General features: G+C 39.1%; 2 protein-coding genes across 4 annotated transcripts in view; one reads left to right on the top strand and one right to left on the bottom strand.

Annotated features, from left to right (window-relative positions):
- The first annotated feature begins 16 nt into the window (after positions 1–16).
- rnf11b (ring finger protein 11b) lies at positions 17–12,500 on the top strand. Its single transcript, XM_058073804.2, has 3 exons — positions 17–501; positions 7,628–7,797; positions 8,606–12,500. Exons 1-3 carry the CDS (start codon positions 379–381, stop codon positions 8,775–8,777), a joined length of 465 nt encoding a protein of 154 aa, XP_057929787.1. The 5' UTR covers positions 17–378; the 3' UTR covers positions 8,778–12,500.
- Positions 12,501–20,626: 8,126 nt separating this feature from the next.
- Positions 20,627–21,674, bottom strand: part of cdkn2c (cyclin-dependent kinase inhibitor 2C (p18, inhibits CDK4)) — a 77,289-nt gene continuing 76,241 nt past the window's right edge. For all 3 annotated transcript variants that reach the window (XM_078790033.1, XM_078790034.1, XM_078790032.1), the window contains exon 2: positions 20,627–21,013. In XM_078790033.1, the coding sequence (XP_078646159.1) occupies positions 20,696–21,013 (318 nt within the window). In that variant the 3' untranslated portion in view covers positions 20,627–20,695. The remainder of the gene's footprint in view (positions 21,014–21,674) is intronic.

The raw sequence follows: 21,674 nt of genomic DNA, 5'->3' as shown, positions 1-21,674 counted from the left end.
CTTAGTGTTGCTACATCACTTGTCTTTTGTCCGCTGTTCAAGCAGCTGAAAACTGGAAAGTCCCTGACAGACAGGAGAGCGACGGCTTCCGGATAGGAGCTACAATTAAAAAAAGGGGGGGATAGTTCTTTATACGCCCCGCTTCCGCCATGGATTTAAAGAACCAGCAGATGTTATTTCACTCGGAATTGTAACGTATTGTCCCAGTGCGAGTGCTAGCTAGTGGTAGCAAGCTAGCTCTTTGTGTGGCTAGCTGCTAGGATGTGTTGTTGAGCCAAAGCAACCCTCTCGTCGTCTGGGAGAATAAATAATCAGTCAAATTCAGTCGTGTTACATAAGAGAGAAGGGAAGTTGTTCGGCTGAAGAGGAAGGAAGGAGATGGGCAACTGTCTGAAGTCGCCGACTTCCGACGACATTTCTTTGCTCCATGAATCTCAGTCGGATCGGGCCAGCTACGGAGACGGCGCTGACACCGACCAAGAGCCACCGCCCCCTTACCAGGTAACTTTAAGATTAAACCGTAGACGATGTCACACGTCACAAACAAATATATATATTTTGCAGTGTGTGCACGCACTGGCGTGAGGGGGTATCTATCAGCTGTTCCCAGGCCCTCACAACATGGGCTGCTTTGACAATAATCCGCTTTGTAATATAACAGCACAGCATGCATCATTCATGGTAGCCCCATAGCACTGGGGTTGACAGCCAGCTAGTTTAAGCTCCATTTAAATGCTACCTAATGACTTGATAAGAGACACATTTATTTCCCATTGTCTATGATGTATATTGCATTACTACAACCACTGGTCATTCCTCATTTGGGTCACAGGTGATCAAGAGTCTATCCTACCTGATTTTGGCCGAGAGATGGGGGTACACCCGAGGTGGGTCACCGGTGTACCACAAGAGAGCATACAGTACAGATCAGGGGTCGGCAACCCGTAGCTATGTGGCTGATCAGCCTCCTTGTTGTGGCCAGGCACTTGTGAATTTTAATTTTTTAACAAAATGGAGAAAATGTGCATTTTTCAGAAAATAATGATTTGCAAAAGGTGTTTTATACACAACAAGCATGATGAACGTATTCAACGATTTCCCCAGTTTTCTTCAATATGTTTGCAGTTTATTTTCACATAGCTGTAGCCTGTGCATCATGACCCGAGACGCAATTGCACTGTCTGGCTGGTATGCCTGTAAATACTCTTATTTGCTAGTACCCCTTTCAGGACAATCTCCATTATCTCGTATTTATCGTGCAGTTAATTGATTTTTTTTATTATTGCAAAAGGAGTACATGTAATACACATATCCTCATAATTTTATGTTCTGAATCCCATGGCGCCCCTGCAAATACAGCCACGTTTTCAAAGCCAGTCTTGCACACACGTGCGCTCAGGACAACGTGGCAGCTTCTCCCCGTGCATGCGTGGGTTTTCTCTTGTACTCCGGTTTCCTCCCACATTCCAAAAACATGCTAGGTTAATTGGTGACTCCAAATTGTCCATAGGTATGAATGTGAGTGTGAATGGTTGTTTGTCTATATGTGCCCTGTGATTGGCTGGCGACCAGTCCAGGGTGTACCCCGCCTTTCGCCCGAAGACAGCTGGGATAGGCTCCAGCACCCCCGCGACCCTCGAGAGGATAAGCGGTAGTGAATGAATGAATGAAGATATAGTCGCTCTCAAAGTTCCTGATAGTGAAGAAGGTCAAGATGGTCAACAGGCATGAACATAATTGAGCATGTTTGGGGTTAGATGAAGCATGCGAGAATTTTGATGAAGTGTGGAGGAAGACTGCTTTCTTTGCCTTGCCAAAAGAATTCATCAATTAGTTATTTGAGTCACTGCTGAGACGTTTGTATGTAGTCCTCCAAGCTCATGGAAGTCATACACAATATTAATTCTTCTTACAAAGGCACTCCTGATGTTTCGGAACTTTTCAGACTAGTGGTCTAAGTGCAGTTTGTTTACACTGATAGAATTTCACAAGAGGCTTAACTAACACATTAAAAGCTACATTTATAAAGGACTCTTTCATACCAGCCGCGTCCAACCCCCCTTTTTCCCACAGAAGATTGCAGAACCCTGCACATGTGAAACCCAAACTTAGAACACAGCACACTTTTTTTGCCTTAACACGTCCACACAAGTGCCTTCCTTTCAGTTCTATACTATGTGCACAAGAATTAGGCAAGTAGTTTATTTGTGGATTAAGTTTTTTCTTGGTCAGTCCAAAATGTTAATAATCCTTTTAACAAAGTAAAAATGAGGTTTTGACTTTCTTAGAATATCTGTGTGCACAAATATGATGCAACTAAAGGAACATTCCCTCATCTCACTTGTTGACTTAGTGTTCTTAGTGTTAACTTTCTGTTAACCTCAGAAAAATAACTGGTTATTTTTATTTTTAGATAGGATCAGACTACAACAGACATTTGTCAAGGATACATTTCTTATGTTTTTATAGAACCGGGTTGTACCAGATCCTTCTGTTAGACAAACTAAGTAGCCCTATGAAAAATAGCATGTGAAATATGTAGTCAGCTTGTTACAGTCTAAGCCAATTGATACCTGCATGTGTACACATTTTGCCTGGCTCCACAGTATCTGGCAGTAGCTAGCTAGCTAGACTGTTTTGCATTCACTCATAATGGTCTCAAGCAAGAATAGGCGAGTGTATTTCATATCCGAGCCGATGTTCACTGTAGCTGTGTGTTCACTGTGTGTTCTCTGGAGCGCACAGTTTATATCTGTTATCGTTATTTGGCGAGCAGCCGGTGAGATGAGTGACTCCATGACTCATTGCGTGAGCAGATGACTGGAGATAAGACAGCACTGTGTTTGCATTAGAGAGCGGCTGAGCTGTGACCTGCAATGCCCCCTGTGCAAGCCTGAGAGATGCCAGTGGGGCTGCAAGGCCTGCATGCTGCTGTCAGAAAGCTGCACCAGAACGCAAGTTGTTCAGAGCTGAGTCAGCTTGGTTACAGAATGCCAGAATACAAAGAATTTAAAGAGATGATGAAACTCAAGAATTTCCCCCTGTGGCCACAAACATCTTCAAGCAACAGTTGTGTGACCCTCATCCTGCCAGCACAATGTGGATAATAATTATTTCATCTTTTTTTATGTTAGGTTTTAACAGTGAGATAACAAGAATATCAACAAGACTTGAAAAGCATTTGAATTTGATTGAGTCAAATTAGTGAATTTTTGTAAAAAAGCCATATAAGTAACTACACTTGTCTCAAATTGGAAAGAAGATTTCTATATTGCTAACAAATTTTCTAATGGGATGTCAGCTTCTGCACATATTGCTACTAAATGTCTGTGCTATTTATTAAGGAAGATGTAGTCACCCATGCAATTCCAACAGATATTTTGCTTGACACTATTGTTTTGTTTACGCAGACATGGGGCAAACAGCGCTCTTATTTTGAAGGACAATAACAGAAGTGTGTTCCATGTGTATTGAGAATGTGTATTTACGGCTAAAAATAAAAATAAACGTGCTTCTCATATTTTTTTGTCGTCGCCGTAAATCAAGTAAATCAAGTTAATAGATGGCACACAAATGTATTTCACATGAATGTATTTAAACGGGACCTATTATACTTTTTCCACTATTTTGACCTATAAATGTAGTTAAATGTTGTATTATCATGTTAAATGATGCCAAAGTTTCAGATAATGAGGTTTTGTAAGTGAGCCCTGAAATAAGTTTGGAATGGCTCAAAACACTAGGTTCCGTGACGTCACAGAGGGGTGGGCTTCATTATATGGTTCATAGTTAGGAAGCTATTTGGGCATGTGACCAATCACAGCGAAGTAGGCATGCCCAGAGGCGGGTCGTAGGTGAAATAAAGCAGACCATTTTGGCAGGAAGCACAAATCAAAGGAAATACAGCTGGAATAGGTGCAGATTCTGGAAAATCTAAAATGTTTTCTGTGCTAGTTATTGTGTTTAGCTGCTCTATAGGAGACGACAACTCAATACAAAGGGTCAAAAAATGAGCATGATAGGTCCCATTTAAAATTTTAAGTCTTTTTAAGTGTTCCATTTTAGAATAAGGTTGTAACAAAATGTGGAAAAAGTGCTGTGAATGGTCCACAGGCCATGATTTTGTAAGGTTCCTCCCTAACAAAGACATAAACAGTCCAGAATTCTATCGCAGGTGTATTTTAACCAGGAGAGACAGAATAGTGAAGAAAATGTAATAAAAGTTGTCAATTTGCATTTGATTTAGTGAAATAAGCGTGGGATTTCCTTCTGACCTCCACAGACTGGTTATGTGCGCTGAAGTATCTATCTAATTAACCAGACAACTTACACAGGCACTTTTTTCCATGTTTGCTGCCAAGTGACACTGAAGAAGACGCCTCATCAGCCAGAAAAAGAAATGACTCAACAGTTGTGCAATATTTGCATAATTAAAGACACAGCGAAATATAGCTTTTCATGGATAGGCTAAAACAGGTGTAGCCAACTTTCTGTACTATTTGAGCTCCGTTGACTAAAACTTCAAGTGTACAATAATTGACAAAAATATCCCTTGACCCTTTAATGATCTCACAAGCTCCCTGAGCTCAAACAGTGCTTCTGTTTGATTTTAAAATGGTCACAGTGACGCCTCCTCTCCAGTGACGTTCCATGTTTGTGCCCTTGTAGATGAGTTCAAGTGCAACTGACAGACACTCATGAGTGCGTCAGGTTTGCGTTGTCCTTATATGGCAACAGAAACAGGAACAGTGCTGCAGATTGTTGATGTTGTCCTAGCATTAGCACAAAATGCAACCATGTGGCTCATTGAGCCAAACTACGAATGCCAAATATTTGCCTCATCAGTATTTTCATAGAGACTCTCACAAAGACAACATTGTGAGAAAGTCAACATCTTTGGTACTGTTTTACAATAAAAACGGTTTTCTGTGCAAACAAAGGACTTGTATTGTATTATGCAAAATAGAAGTTCATGCCAAAATTGTGCCACATTTTCCAGATAACATACCACATGGCACACATATTATTGTGTTGTTAACTGCATAAGTCCAACTGTGCTCTTAATATATATTTTTAATCACAAATGTCCTTGTTAACATCTTATCAGTTTGCCCCTACATGGAAATAAGAATTGGAGGTCAACTGTGTTGTTTGGCAACATTTAAATTGTACACTATTAACCAAGCACATCTTCACTCAGTGAAGCCATCATCTTTATGCTATTTTGTGCTAATTTGTTGTTATATAAAGGCATAAAGTCTGATTTCAACAGTTATAATAAACTACTAAGATTTGAAGCATACACTGTACAGCGAGAGCCATTATCCACAAATGGCGAAAACATGGAACAGCAGTGAACCTTCCCAGCAGTGGTTGGCCAACCAAAATGACCCCAGGAGCGCATCGATGTGCATGGTAGAGTTCTAAGACCAAAACAACTGCTGAACAAAAAGAATATTGAGGCTTGTCTCATTTTTCCGAGAAAACATATTGATGATCCCCAAGACTTTGGGGAAATACTCTGTGGTCTGACAAGACAAAAGTTATACTTTTTGGAAGGTGTGTGCCCCATTACTTCTGGCGTAAAACTATCGCCTCATTTCAGAAAAAGAACATCACAGCAACAGTAAAATATGGTGGTGGTAGTGTGATGGTCTGGGGATTTTTCTGGAAGACTTGCTGTGATAAATGGAACCATGAATTCTGCTGTCTGACCATCTGTTGGTGACCTCAAGCTGAAACCAACATGGGTTCTGCAGCAGGACAAAGATCTAAAACACACCAGCAAGATGCATTTCCCCCTTGAAATACCGCAGAGATATTATTTGGCTTCTCGTCTGCAGAAATATTTTTTTACAAGTAATTCCTGAGATGTTTAGATGCTTTGGGCATAGTTGCGGCATGGCAAAGACAGGCGGTGTACATTCCTTTTTTCCCTTGCCACACGCTGTTAGTAGCCTGGGAGGCTTGACACCCTCTTCTTCGTTCAGGAGCCAAGGTCTTGCTTGGTAGATGACACCCAAGTACTTAATGTTGGCATTCCTTCCCTCCCCCCATCCCTTTTTTTCACCCAAACCAACTCACTAAACTCTGTCCCCCTTTCCTGCTGGGCTCCCAGTCAATGCGAGGTTAGAACAGTTCCTACAGCCCAGCTGACGCACCATGTCCGAAAGAAGGTAGAGGCCTATGATAACAATTACACTGCTGACGTCGCACAGCTGATGCCACACACACACACACACACATTTCGACACACAGTATGCCGCGGCCCATCCCCCTTTTCAGGACTTGTGCTTGACACTTAAATTCCCCGTGCCTGGCTGCCATCCCTGTTTGGCATGGGTGAAAGTATGAGCAGTTCTTGCTGCAGCAGACGGCCAACTGTGCTGACTAATGGCCACTCCCAGTGCTTCGTTTTTTTTCTATTCTATTGTCTTATTTCTAGCTAAATGAGGAAATCACCAGTGCAATGGACCACAAACCGTGTGCATCTGGAGTATTTATGGATCTGACAAAAGCATTCAGTGCAATAAATCATAGCTTATTAAATAACTGCATGACAAACTACTTAATGCCAGCATCATGCTTGGATACAGTAGTATGTGGCATATCCCAGGGGTCAATACTGGCATGACCAAACTTGTTTATTTTATCTATAAAGTGAAAATCTCTTCCCTGAACATGACCTACCATAGGCTTATAGTTCTTCTTTCAATTCCTTTTCTGACATGTTGACCATAATTTTGAAAACATAAGCTGCGACTTTTTTCACACTCATTGAACCTAATTTAAGGATTTTACAGGCTATTGAGCAGCTACTACTAATCATTTCTGATGGCATGTAGTTGTGACATTACATGTACGTATAATAAACTGCAGATTGCAGGAGATTAGGTTTCTTTACAGTAAAAAAAGTACAGTTCCGATAATGCTTGGAGTGCAGATTTAGGAAGTAATGACGCAATTTCTTTTCTTGCAATACTGTTCGTGTTATTGTATGGTGTAGCTTTTTTTCCCAAGTTAACTATTTGTGTCTCGTCAAAAGATACCGTTACCAAAACAAAGTATTTCCTGTTGTCACTAACATCTTTCTAATGAGGTGTCAAGACCAAATTTTCATTTGAATTGTACAACCTACTTGGTTGACATTATTTTGAAACAATTGACTGACTGACCATGGTTGTTGCCATTTGGCTGTGGTGTTTTTGTGTCCTTGTTGAAGCATGTTACATCTGCCGTCATGTAATAATCCCCCCGCCTCGTACTTGTGAGCCGAGGATTTATGTATTCCAATTTATGTATCCCCATTTATTGCCAGGGACCATGCTGCATTTTCCCAAGCCGTATCAGACTTACTGCTAGCTCACAATTTAGTCATTCATTGCGGTTGAGAGTGAGCAAAAACTATTGTGAGAATTTTTTTGAATCATGCAGTCACTATGACAAGCCGTCCGTTTTATTATGCCATGTCCCACTTAAAATGTCTACTTTTTGTTCACATTTTTTCAGATATAGGAGGTAGGTCTTATACAATACATGTACCCATGACTGTGAAAGATATTCATTCAATGAATTGGTGTTCTTGTGTGATGTAATTGGTAAATAGTATTCGCTCCTCTCTCTGCAGGAGCAGATCCATGTTCCTATCTACCACCCGACACCCAGCCAGGCCCGTCTGGCAACCCAGCTGACAGAAGAGGAGCAGGTGCGCATAGCCCAGCGTATCGGACTGATCCAGCACCTTCCCAGGGGCGTTTACGACCCCGGGCGGGACGGCACCGAGAAGAAGATCAGAGAGTAAGTAGAAACTATTTCATTTGATACTCCTAATATGTTCATTGGGTCCTCCACTTTTTTTTTTTTTTAAAAACAGTAAAAAAATATGAAGAAAATGGCATCATCAACTGACTGATAGGTAGTTTGCATTGGTTGACCACTGTCATTCGGGAGAAACTTCAAAATGGGTAAACCTCATTATCTGATGCTTATACATAATTTAACAAAACAATAATTGAAGCATCTGTGATGTTTTTTGAAGGCGACCGATGTCCACTTAAGCCTTAAGACGGGTGTCTTAATGTTCCCTCCTCCACAAACTGACACATCGCTCAAATCTTAGCTGTAATCACTGTAAACATCCTGTTTGTGTAGCTGAGACTGACTGAAGTACTGGAGCCATGAACTACAAGTGTCATTTTTTTCAAATTTACCATTTGCTTTCAAAAAAGCCAACTTCATCAAGTAAAGTTGATGAATCATGTCAGGCACCTTTTAGTCTTCTTGAGAGCTTCTGAGTTTGCTTTCCTCATGTCATTCAACAACACCATTGTCTCCCATAGTGCACCTGGTTCCTGGCTCAACAAGCCTGTATTCAAGCCAGCAGTGTCAGCAAACAGATCTGACAAACTCACTTGGTCACAATGTCTTCATGGCTAGACGCTAGCTAGCATACCAAGGTTCTGAAAGGTCCTCGCCTGATACTCCTTTACCAAAATTGGAGTGAAAAGAAGACAGCCAGGCATAAGAAGTACTGCTTGGACTACCAGTGCAGTGAAGTACTAACCTGATGGAAGAAAAGAGTAAACGTGTGCATTTGTGTCCGCAGGTGTGTCATCTGCATGATGGACTTTGTGTATGGGGACCCTATCCGGTTCCTGCCCTGCATGCACATTTACCACATGGACTGTATAGATGACTGGCTGATGAGGTCCTTCACCTGCCCGTCCTGCATGGAGCCTGTGGACGCCGCACTGCTTTCCTCGTATGAGACCAACTGACCAACGTGTGCCCACACACATACACATTTATCCACACACACACACACACACACTAGTGAACACATCCAGGATTAGTAAAAGCAGTCAAACATTGGAGGCCAGAGTTCACGACTAGTGGGCCTGCTGGTCAGGATTGCATCTGGGAAGACGGAATGAGAATTTTGGAGCAAGAAAAGCAAAGACAGGAGCAAAGAGTGACTTATGACGACAAAGCCTTTTACACCAAACCCCTTTTATTTACTTTTGGCATGGACTGTGATGTCACACGTAAGACAATATCTGCCCACCATGATGTCTTCTCTACCAATACTGGCTCCAAGCCACACACACTTGATGAAAAAAGAACAACTGTGATCTGCAGAGATGCAGATTGATCTCCCATGACAAATGTCAAATTGATCATTCTGTGGTGTGGTTAAATTCCTTTTTGTTTATTTTTTTTATAAAGTCAGCATAAGGGCTGTGGTAGACCACCACCCACCCTACCCCCGCATGGTAAAAAAGCTCACCTCAAGCAGTTGACTCTAAAAGCACAAATGTTTGTCTCAGCGTCTCCTTTTGTGCCTCCAGCACATTCAGATCTGGTATACCGTGATAAGGACGACAGAATTTGAAGTGCGTTGGATCAAGAAAGGGATGCCACCCCTCCCCCGAGCCCCCATTTGTTTGTCTTTTTGCACAGTAATCAAGTTTGTGTTGTCCATTTGTCACTACAGTGGAGCAATACGGCCTTCATTACATGTGGGTGAAGGTCGTTTTCAGCTGCTGAAATGTGTGATGCAGGAAAGGAAGTGAGGAGAGGTGATTCATCCGATTCAAAAATTGCAAGCATTTGACACCCCATAAAATATGTCTGTGTGTGTGTGTGTGAGAGACCAGTTGAAAATGGCAAGAATTTACATTTTTATGTTCAGGAGTTTCTAAGTAGAGCTTCAAAATCCAAGAAGGAGACTATGACAAACTATTACAAACTATGAACCTGAAATAGCTGTTCATTCGCTGGTGAAAAGAAAACCCTCTAAAATAGAAATACAGGACTCTTTAATGAGTAGCTACTCCATTCTTGTGAATCACCTCAAAAATTGCTCAATTCCGGTGTTTCCGGAACGTTGCACCAGGTAGTGAATGGCCTCACAGAGGGCATCCACCGATGTCCATTTCTGTAAACTTCCCTTGCCATCCATCTCCAAATGTTCTCAACTGGATTTAGATCAGTTGAACGCACAAGAATGGTCCAAAAAATTGAGGTTAGTCGTTCTTGTCAGGTGGGCATTGTCCGCCTACAGCATTATCCTGCTGAAGAACCTAGTCATGACCACACAGATTAGAGCCTTCAGACATCTGCAACATCTCCACGTAATCATTTGCCGTTTGACACCCCTGCACAACTTGAAGCTCCATTGTTCCATTGAAGGAAAAAAGGCACCTCGGATCATAATGGCGCCCCCTCAACTGTGCCTTGTGGAAAACATCTCATCTCAGTCGCTTGTCATGCCAGCAACTGGCAAATGGGTAGACGCCGTATGATGGTTATTGGATTGCACTCGGAACCAGTAACAACCTTCATTTGGGCCGAGGATGTTCATGTGTTTTGACGGACAGTCAATCATATCCTTTTGACAACTGTATGCCATTTTTGGGGCCAATCACTTGACTTTTTCATAATCCTAAGGATCTTAGGCAAAATGTTAAATGCCTTTCAACAGCAATGGTGCGCTGCTGGAGGCTTTGCTTACGCAGCTCAATAATCCAACCACGTTCAAAGAGAAAGCACTTTTGCCTTTGCCATCAAGAGGCTACATTTTTGCCAAGATTTTGGCTTTTAAAGGCTTTGGTCTTACACTTTGGATCAGCTGATGAACAGCCTATTTCAATTTAAAGCTTCTTTGCAATAAATTGCTTACTAAATTATTTTTTTTGCCGCACTCCCATTTTTTCTTTTTGCATTTTGAAGCTCTACTGTAATGTAAATGTAAATTCCCCTTTTTTAACTGGATATACATACACACATACTCTTGTATACATTGCAATACAGTGATATGTATTTGCACACACAAGAACTCCCATTTTACAGCGTAGGGGACAGTGTATGGCGGTACAACTACCTTTACATGAAGGTAATGAAGGTAAATGTATACAGTATCTCACAAAAGTGAATACATTCTTCACATTTCAGCAACCAGTTTTATGACGGTGGATCTTCTCAAGAGACAACACTATAGAAATGAAACTTGAATATGCTTAGCGGTTGTTTGTGTATATACTGTAGCTTGTATAGCAGTTAGGATTTTCTAGCTACTAGCTAGCGGGTGAAGCACTGACTCTTTTAATGTCAATACAGGTAGTCTTGTATTTAATGTATTTATTAACTGAGAAACATTGCAGTCTTATCACTAGGCAAGTGTTTTTTTTTCCCCCTATCTGATTTGCGGCTGCATTCATGTCTGAGAAGAAGCTGTAGTAACTCGACATTCGATCAAACGTACTTAAGATTTGTAAGATTAAAAAACGATTACTGCATAAAATCTCTATTAAAACAATTCCAGTGTTTAATTTGGACCGACTCCCTCGTTGTGCACGCTTAGCATCGTGGGAAGTGTTCTTTTAATGTAAACATACACATTATGCTTTGGTTATGCATACAAAGTTACAAAACAATTAAAAAGTACCTTCATTTGATTATGACTTATTGTTAAATAATACATATATGTATATTCTGTCATTGTTTTCTTAAAAGTTAAAATATCGTCTTGTCTCTTTTTGGTGAGTCCAATATCGTGCATCGTCTAGTCTTATGAGTTGAGTGTATCGTGACCCCCTACCCCCCCGGTATTGTCCAATGAGAAGATGTACGGTAATAAGAATGGTTGCTGCAATGTTGGGGGGGTGTACTCACTTTTGTGAATCATGTTTGTACAATATTGTGCAAAAGTCCTATTAGCTTTGTATTTTGTTATTTTAGTGTTATGTAATGTAACTCTTCCCACAGTTTTGAGTCACTTGCATAGAATCGGCTCCTTCACTGCAAAAACGACAAAATATCAGGGATTGGATTGGGGTTGAACAAAATTGATCAGAGACTGTGGAGTAATAATACTGATGTGTCGACAGCTAAGGCTAGCATTAGCTTGTGTGTTTACTTTTGTCATTTTACATATTTGACCATTCTCGCCATGTATCCTGTTGATATAATACAGAGATGTGCTCACATATACGGTATTGACTTGACTGACACATGCCCGGAACTACAAATAGTACCTTGTAGCCCCTGATTTTCACAGTAAAAGTCAATAGATCTGAGTAGACACGTGGCATTAATAAAACTATCCACTCCTCAGACTGATAACGACATTATCATCGTCTATAAACAAGGAAGTAGCCAGGGATAGTAAAGACAAATACATGGTGGAGGTCCATACTCGAGAAGACTATTTTGCACAATACTGTATGTGTATGCAATCTCCAACTAATCATTCTTCTATAACGCATTAACACTAGTAGCTCATTTGAAGTTGAGCTGTGGTGCAGCTGATAGTGGTGCTCGTATTATTTATTCCCAGAAAAATGACTCATGGGCACAATGAAACAGCTGCACACAAAGTTGCCTAACTGTGGGTAGAAGGTTCTGTGTGTTTGCCGTGCTTGTGTGAGGATCCTTGTTAGATATTTCCTCGTTCCAATATGCTGAGCGTATTATAATAAATAGACACTGCAACTGAACAAGTGCTGTGTGTATATTTTCACTATCACTTTGTCACTGTTTGGCACTACAAACTAACTCAGAATGTTTTGCCCGTGTCTTGAAAGTGTTATTCTGTGGTGAAATTTGACTTAATACTGTGTCGTATTGCTTTTCATATCAGGAAACTTCCCAAAAGATTCTCAAAGCGAACATGTGATTGAGGAGCAGCACATAAAGCTAAAAATAAAATGAGCTATCACTCTGGACCTTCATTCAAGACACACATTGTGGGTGGAGTGACCCTAAAATGTGTGTATGTGCAAATTCTCCTATTGAATTAAGTAATTCACTATGGTGCACGCTAAGACTGCAATAAGTCCAATGCCCCAGGAAGGTGAAACATTATTTTGAAGTTGAAGTTTGGTATTGGGGGCACATGGAAACAAAATTATCATCTGAGATTTTGAAAATAAAGTGGTATATTTACAAGAAAAAACATGTACATTTACAAGGAAAAAAGCTGTATTGCCGTTACCCAAGGCCAAAGGTCACAACAGTACTCCCTTTTCATAGCTGTCTCAGACAGTGCCGGTTCCAATGGAGTGTTGAAAATAATCTGAGATTTCAAGAATTACTTTTCCGATAATAAAGTCGTAAATTGATGACAAAAAACATTTTCTAACTTTAGTCTCGTATATTGACAACTTTTTTCTTGTAAATGTACAACTTTCTTCTAGTACATTTACGAAGAAAAAAATAGTCAGCAATGAAGTGGTAAATTTACAAGAAAAAAAAGTCATAATATTGCCTTTGCCAAATAAGTCTCCCCTTTTCATAGCTGTCTCAGACAATGCCTGTTACGACGGAGTGTTGAAATAATGAGATTTCGAAACCAAAGTCGCAAATTTACGATAAGATGTAAATTGACAAGAAAAAATGACTTTTTTCTCATACATTTACAACTCTATCTCCTAAATTTACTCCTTTATTCTCATAAACTTACAAGTAAAAAAGTAAATATGCAAGAAAAAAAGTCAGACTATACTTTTTTTTTAATAAAATGTATATTTGCCTTTGCCAAAGGTTACAAAAGTCCTCCCTTTTCCTAGCTGTCTTCTGTCCTTATGCCTGTTATGACGGAGTATTTAAACTGAGATTTTACGAATAAAGTAATAGTCACGATGATATTGTCGCAAATTGACAAGAAAAAACATGTAATTGTTATCACTTTAATCTTGTATTTTTACAACTTGTAAATTACTTGTAAATTAAAAATATTTACAATTTATACAAATTGCATATTCACATTTTTTTTTCTCTTAAATGTACAACTTTATTCTCGTAAATGTACAATGTTCTTTATGTACTGGACATTTTTCTAAACATTACCTTATTTTGTCTTTCCACCACACCATTCATTCATTTGAAATGAATATAACTGGTCATTATGAATCAATTATAAATCAACTGTTGACGTCACATATAACTTCAGTGTTGCTAAATTATATAAGAAGTGTTTACAAAGTTACTATTAACATTGGGCCAGGACGAAGATGCTGTGGTTGTAGCGTGCATATCCATACCATGCACATTACCATGACAACACACATGCAAGGCCAGTATGATGGAGCCAAATATTCTTCTTGGTGAAACCGTGTCAGTTAATCCTAATTAATATGGCCTTTTCTAAAAGTCTACTTTATATTTATGACGGATTTCAAGTGTTAGGCCATGTTCCATCAGTTCCAGACAGGCCTCTAAAATGCAGTTATTTTCCTCTTTATGGAAGTATAGCAGTGACGAGTCCCTTCAAGCTCACACACGCCCCCATGTCCTCAGGATGAAGCGAGTACTGCAAGCACCTCAACATGGCCTTGTATTTATTGTCCACTTAACAAGAATAATGCTGTCACATTTCAATTAAAGCCACTATACAGGCTATACAAAGTCATGGTGTATAATAAAAGTTTCTGCAACATTATATTAAGACAAACCAAAACCAATAAGCCGAGATGAGACGGCCGTGACAGCCGCATCTTAGGTTTCTGTCCTGTAGCTGATCAGGAAACATAAAGTTCAGCAATTTTTTCTTACAAAAATATCCAAAAAGATTTGAATCATAGAGAAAATGCATTTATAATACAGTTCAATTGACTATCTATATTTATTGTATGTTATCATGATTCATTTTTAAATTTTTAGCATTTTGAGGTAAAGCCTCATCTGCCTCCCCTGACTGCACACCACCAGTACCAGTACAAAAAAAACTAAAACACTTACAGATAAAAATTCAAATACTCCCTTCAATATTTTGCTGTTATTTATGCCCCATGTATTATGAAATCCCCCATAACTCCATGTAATATACAGGCATGTTTTCAGTTGAAGATAAATGTGGAAACAAGCAAAAAGACTGGGGTGCGATGATCCACATGACGTCTTCATCAGTATTCTGTGGAAAGGGAAAGGTCAGAGGTCAATGAGAAAGGTCAGCGAAATTATGCATTATGAATTACTGCACATGTATTCTTTTGGGGTAACAAAACTACAATTACAAAGAATTACAATGGATATGTTTAAGTAAAGATACTTTCATCCCATTCATAACACGAATACTAATACTAATACTTCCTGAATGGAGTGAAAGCCATCCTGGGGGGGTTTGACGTACGTCACTCGCATTCATCCAATCACAGCTTGAGCTGTATGCCATATAAAGCTGACTCCGCCCACTTGGTTTACTTGAGGCCTGTAGGATATTTTCATGACTCCCACCAGGAGCTTCGGTCCGCATTCAGAAAAGGCACCACGCGGTAAGTGTTGCGTTTAAAGTACTTACAGCAAACGTCATTAAACCCCCACATATAATAATAATGAATTTTTTCAGGCTTTACATGAAGCATAATCTGTTCAAAAAATATATACAATTTAAACATGGTGTTCAAGTCATACTAACCTGACCAATACAAGGCTGCTTCATCAACTTGACTTTTTTAATAACTTCTCTTTCTGAAAAAAACGAATATAAATGCTAGAATAGACAGTATAAACGAACAGTTACACAGAATAACGACATTTAAGATGTATTCATTTCACAAAACTTTTCGCGCCTTGCAGTATCACACCGAGAGACTTCCAGGGCCAAAATACAACAGAGGCCGATGCACTGCGAAATACAACCACACTAATAAAGCGAATATTACCGTAATACCTATTTGACAGCAGTTTAAAACACGTGCGCTTTGCAAACCGAGCTTCAAAATGTTGTGACATGCGCAATGGATATTCCTGTGCTTGATGCAAACCAAAGGTAATACGTGTTTTCTAGCCCATATACAGATCGGCACGTAACACAATGCATTTCAATGACATGAATGTGAAGAAGTGTGTAGAGACGTAGCCATTAATACTCTTCGGTGGCCTTTAGTGCCCGAGAATCCCAAATCATTGTCATTTGTGGCCATGCATATCAGCCTAGAGAAGCCAACGTTGAAATACATTTTGATGTCGTTATTATAATGCAACCGACACGCTTTCTCAAAACGTTTGATTGGAAACATTCATAACAGTAGAAAGTCATTTAAAAATGGAATGGTTCTTGTGTGCAAGGAGGGCCACATATTGAAAAATGATGTGCAAATTAAGTTATAAATATACATACCTTATATTATTACGTTTTATATATATATATTATACTATATATGCATATACATACATACAAACAAATATATATATATATATATATATATATTATGACATTATTCCCATAATATTAAAACATTTTCCATAACCTAGTTCTCCAAAAACAACTTTATTCTTTTTGTTTCTCATATGACTTTTTAAAAAGGATGTATATTTTTTAGCATTTCAAGTCTATGCTACTAAAATGATATTATTTTTCCTCATAATATTACAAGTTTATTTGTTTAAGTGAAACGTTTTTCCACGTCATAGGATATGATTTGTTTCTCTTAATATTTTTATTTTATGCTTGTAAAATTTCTGTTTTTTTCCATTACAACTTCTTTTTTTAAATTTCCATGTATTTCAACTTTTTCTTGTAAATTTTCCTCATAATTTACTTTATTCCAGTAATGTTTTGACTTTTCTTTATGGTAATATAATTTTCACATTTTGTAATTCCAAAAACATGCTAGGTTAATTGGCAACTCCAAATTGTCCATAGGTATGAATGTGAGTGTGAATGGTTGTTTGTCTATATGTGCCCTGTGATTGGCTGGCGACCATTCCAGTGTGTACCCCGCCTCTCGCCCAAAGACAGCTGGGATAGGCTCCTGCATACCTGCAACCCTTGTGAGGATTAGCGGTAGAAAATGGATGGATAAATTATATCAACGGCTTTGACTGCTTGTAAACGTGAAAGTAAAAAACTAATTATCATATTTAGTATAGTGTTTAATAGTAAGCGGTATAGATCATTATCTAGTTAATCTGCATATGGATCACCACCATGTCCTTTCCCCTTCCTTGGTGCTAGTCTTATGTTCATGTTGTGTATAAATGTGCTTACTTGTGCGAATGTATGCTAACAGTCCCGCACTGTAGTCCTCTGTAGGAGCTTAGTTTGGAATTGTCTTTTTCCCCCTCCCCAATCCTCTTGTTGTTCCCCTATCATCTCCCTCCTTCATCACCCAATCATCTGTCTACCACCCCCCGAATAAGTGTCAGCCCCCCTGGCCTAGAGTCTAAGTATATCATCTTGGCACAAAACACTCAAGGATTCCAAAATGTCAGATTTCAAGGTCATTCTTCAAAGCTCTGATATTTCTCTGGTGATGATTTTAATTTCTCCACCACAGAGATAAAATTAATTGCACAAGTGTCACAGGAGGATATGAGAGTTGAAAATAAATAGTTCAGTTTCGGTTTTGGTGTGGTAATGGCACACAAAACGGCCATTGTTTCCATAATGACACACATTTTTAAAAATGCATTCTTCAGTAAATATGCATTTTGACATAAGGTGAAGTTCATGGTTGGTGAGGCGCTGACACCTTGGAAGTTTTTTTTTCACATTCCATTTCTTTCCACTTGTTTGGGTCGTGGGGGCAGTAGTCTCAGGAGACTATTCCGGCCACCTCTTTCAGTTCCACTGTAGGACACCAAGGCATTCCATATCTATGAGACATAATTCTTCCAGCATGTCCTAGGTCTGCCTCGGGGCCTTCTCCCACCTTGGAAAAACCTCACCAGGGAGGCATCCGGGAAGCATTCGGACTAATGTAAAGGAGCAGCGGCTCTACTCTGAACCCTTCCCAGATGACTAAGCTCTTCACCGTATCTCTTAAGGTGAGTCCAGCTACCCTACGGAGGAAACTAATTTCAACCGCTTGTCTCTGCAATCTTGTTCTTTCGGTACTATGGGAACGGTACAGCAACCGCATTACTGCAGACGCTCCGCCAAATGTGTCTGTCGACCTCACACTCCAACCTTCCCTCATTCATGAAAAAGTCCCCAGGATACGTTATACTCCACCTGGGTAATAACCTCACTCCATGTTTCCCCTCTGACACATATGACACAATGACACGTAATATTACAACTTTATTCTTGGAAATGTATATGACTTTATTCTCATAAATTTACAACTTTTTTCTCTTAAGTTTTCTCTTTTTCTCTTTTATTCTCGTAATATTACAACTTTTTTGTAACTTTACAACTTTATTTTCGTAAATGTACGACTTTATTCTTGTAGATCTGCGCCTTTTTTCTCAAATGTATGACTTTATTCTCATAATATGACTTTTTTCTCGTAGGTTTACAACTTTATTTTCGTAAATGTACGACTTTTTTCTTGTAAATGTATGACTTTATTCTTGTAAAATTCTGAGTTTTTTCTTGTAAATTTACAACTTTTTTTCTCTTAAATTTTCTCTTTTATTCTCGTAATATTACAACTTTTTTGTAACTTTATAACTTTATTTTCGTAAATGTACAACTTTATTCTTGTCGATCTGCGCCTTTTTCTCATAAATGTATGACTTTATTCTCATAATATTATGACTTTTTTCTCGTAGGTTTACAACTTTATTTTCGTAAATGTACGACTATTTGTATAATGTATGACTTTTTTCTTGTAAATGTACGACTTGATTTGTGTAAATCTACAACTTTTTGTCATAAATGTACAACTTTTTTCTCATAATATTATGACTTTTTGTCATAAATGCACGACTTTATTCTCATAATATTACGACTTTTTGTCATAAATGTCCGACTTTATTCTCATAATATTACGACTTTTTTCTCTTAGCTTTACAACTTTATTTTCATAAATGTACAAGTTTTTTCTTGTAAATGTACAACTTTATTTGTATAAATCTACAACTTTTTTCTTGCAAATGTACGACTTCATTTGTGTAAATCTACTACTTTGTCATAAATGTGCAACTTTATTCTCATAATATTACGAGTTTTTTCTCATAGTTTTACAACATTTTTCTCATAAATGTACGACTTTATTCCTGTGATATTACAACTTTTTTGTTGTAAATTTATGACTTTTCTCAGACCATTCAGTCTACTTCTTGATGTGCGTTTGTGGTGTTGGTTTTGAGTCTGAATTGTTGAAAGTGCTAAGTTTGCATAGCTGCTTACTTTGTCCTTCTTCCCTAGCTAACTGGTAAGCTTGCTAGCATCCATCTAGAGTCCCTGTAGCATAATAGTTGTGCAATCCAGGTTTAAACAATGAATAATAGGAGTGTAATGGTGACTATATTGGTGTTATATCATGTCTATTGGAATGCAACCTGTGTGTACATGCCTGGATGAGAGAGTGGGGATTCCCCCAAAAAAGAGGCTTAAATGTTGGTTGTATGTATTTTGGTACATTGGAATGAATGGATGGATGGATGGTTAATCAAAACTTTCTCTTTGATGATGGTATTAAATGAATATGCAGACTTATGCAGTGCTTTTCTGGCCAGTAGATCAGAACTGCTTGCTAACTCCCTCAACATTAACTCAGATAGGCAAGAAGTACAAGCTAGCTGCTAGCTAACTGCTGAGTTCAAAGCGGTTTCATAGCAACAATGCCAAATACAAAAGGAAATTATACTGACCCTGGAAATACATCAGAAGTATGGTCAGTCGGATGAGGAGAAAGATGACACCTCGAATTAAAAAAAAAAACAGTTCCAGATTTTGAATTATTCTTATTAATACACGCCTTGAACAATCTTAACGAGGCTTAACACGAATGAGCATCTGGCAAAACGTAATGCTGACGTCACCGAGACAGCACGAGACATGAGGAAGCAGGGAAAGATACAAAGCAGTTGGAGCACCAAGGGTCAAATCTACATCAAGCTAAACGGAGGTCCAGTATAGAATCAAGAGTGCTTGTTGTCAGAGATGTTTGAATAAATATTAAAGATAATTTTAGCGCTGAAACTCTTTGGGAAAGAAGGACACTTGGCAGCATGCAAAACGGAGAAGTTGAACACAAAGAAATTAGCATGTCCTACCCACTTCCGCCTTCCTTACCCCGCCCCTCCCCCAGACTCCCTGACCCTTCTTCATCGTCTTCTCTTTGCATTACGTCATCATTGTAACGATATTACACCTAAGTCAGAGTGAAAATGCTTATGTCTAAACCACACAAAGACTTCTTAGTAACACACTATGATATTGTGTGATTTTCCTCCAATAATTACTCATCATGATCTCAGTATAACTTACTGGAACACATTTACTGTAGCCCTACTTAATAATTAAATGTATGAAAGAATGAACTGACTACAACCTCACACAAATGTGACAGAATTAAATAATTTAAAATGGTAATATCATTGAATTTATTTTGACTTCCTTATGGAGCATCGGCTGTATGATTATTATCAGTAGATAATACATACGGATCAAATTTATTAGGACTAATGGGCATGATGGAAAACAATAACATTGACATTTGTTGATTCATTAATTACCATTGTGGTCCTTCATTCTGTATTAAACAGACTGAAATTATTATAAAGAAGAAAAAAAACAATAAGCAGTGATTTAATTATATAAACGCCATTGACGTCTTAAGGCTACGCCCTTTTTTTAAGACCATCTCCTGTTACTTTTGTAGTACTGGGTAATCTTTGCGGAATCTTTACGGTCATTTTTGTTTGTGCAATGTAATATAGTGTTCGTGTTTTGAATGAAAATGTATATTTTGAACATGCCATTTACAGAAAAGCCACACACCTGACCGCAGGTAGCGGTGGATCACCGGTGGAGGAGCGCCAACTGTGCGGCTGTATGACCGTCACAGTTCACCTTCATGGGCTCCGAGGTGACCGCCGTGAGGACCCGGACCAGTTCTGCGTGGCCCGCCTTGGCGGCGAGGTGCAGCGGGAGGTTTCCACGCTCGTCCGCGAGGTTGACGTCCGCCCCGTGGGCTAGTAACACCAACACCGTGTCCAGGAAGCCTTCGCGCGCGGCGTCGTGGGTGACCGTGACGCCGAGGACAGGGTCGCGGAGGTTGGGGTCAGCTCCAGCCGACAGCAGGGCCTCGACGACCGCAGTGCTGCCCAGCTTGACCACCTATGAAAGGGTGAGACAATATACTATACATCATAACTCATTAGGTCTACAATGAAGCAGCCATAATAAAATAACATCAACAAAACATTCCATTTAAAAGACCGAATAGCAAAAAAGTGTGCAAAACCCAAAATATCCCCTATGATCTACGATAATTACAGCTGCAACAATTAATTCCTAAATTGATGATTAATCGATTATTCAATTAATTTACAACTATTTATTGCTATTTTTAATTAAGAAATGTAAATATCCTCGGTGTGATATTTGTGACCCCTCTTTGTTAGCTATGAACGCAGACCTATTATCTTTGTGTTTTCAAACAAGCTATTCACAAACATCATCTTTGACTTTTTGACATTTTTGCCTCTTTTCTGACATGTTGCGGACCAAACCACTAACTATTTGTGTTTGGTTCACATTAAGGCCTAACTGATTACTCACTTAATCCAAACAACAAGCTGAACAACATGAATCGAGTGAGAAAACAATCGTTAGTTGCAGCCCTAATAATAATTATAATATTTGTTGTATTTGGAATATTAGCTAGCTCGCTGGCTATAATGCATTCAGGGAAAGGGAGAGACAGGCCTTTATTGTGCAAGGCCACCATTTCCTCACCAAACATCGACCACCTTGCTTCCTCATCTTCTTTATTTGT

This window comes from Doryrhamphus excisus, linkage group LG4 (assembly GCF_037039965.1).
Source record: "Doryrhamphus excisus strain RoL-2023G ecotype Guam linkage group LG4, RoL_Dexc_Guam_v1.1, whole genome shotgun sequence".
Taxonomy (NCBI): Eukaryota; Metazoa; Chordata; class Actinopteri; order Syngnathiformes; family Syngnathidae; genus Doryrhamphus; species Doryrhamphus excisus.
The sequence above is the reverse complement of the archived record's forward strand: the minus strand, read 5'-3'. Positions and strand labels throughout refer to the sequence as shown.

What these genes read in the sequence shown, in the direction of transcription:
- rnf11b (XM_058073804.2), top strand. Translation starts at nt 379, where the DNA reads ATGGGCAACTGTCTGAAGTCGCCGACTTCCGACGACATTTCTTTGCTC. An exon ending in AGCCACCGCCCCCTTACCAG is followed by an intron (nt 502 to 7,627) that starts GTAACTTTAAGA and finishes CTCTCTCTGCAG; the next exon opens with GAGCAGATCCATGTTCCTAT. An exon ending in ACCGAGAAGAAGATCAGAGA is followed by an intron (nt 7,798 to 8,605) that starts GTAAGTAGAAAC and finishes TTGTGTCCGCAG; the next exon opens with GTGTGTCATCTGCATGATGG.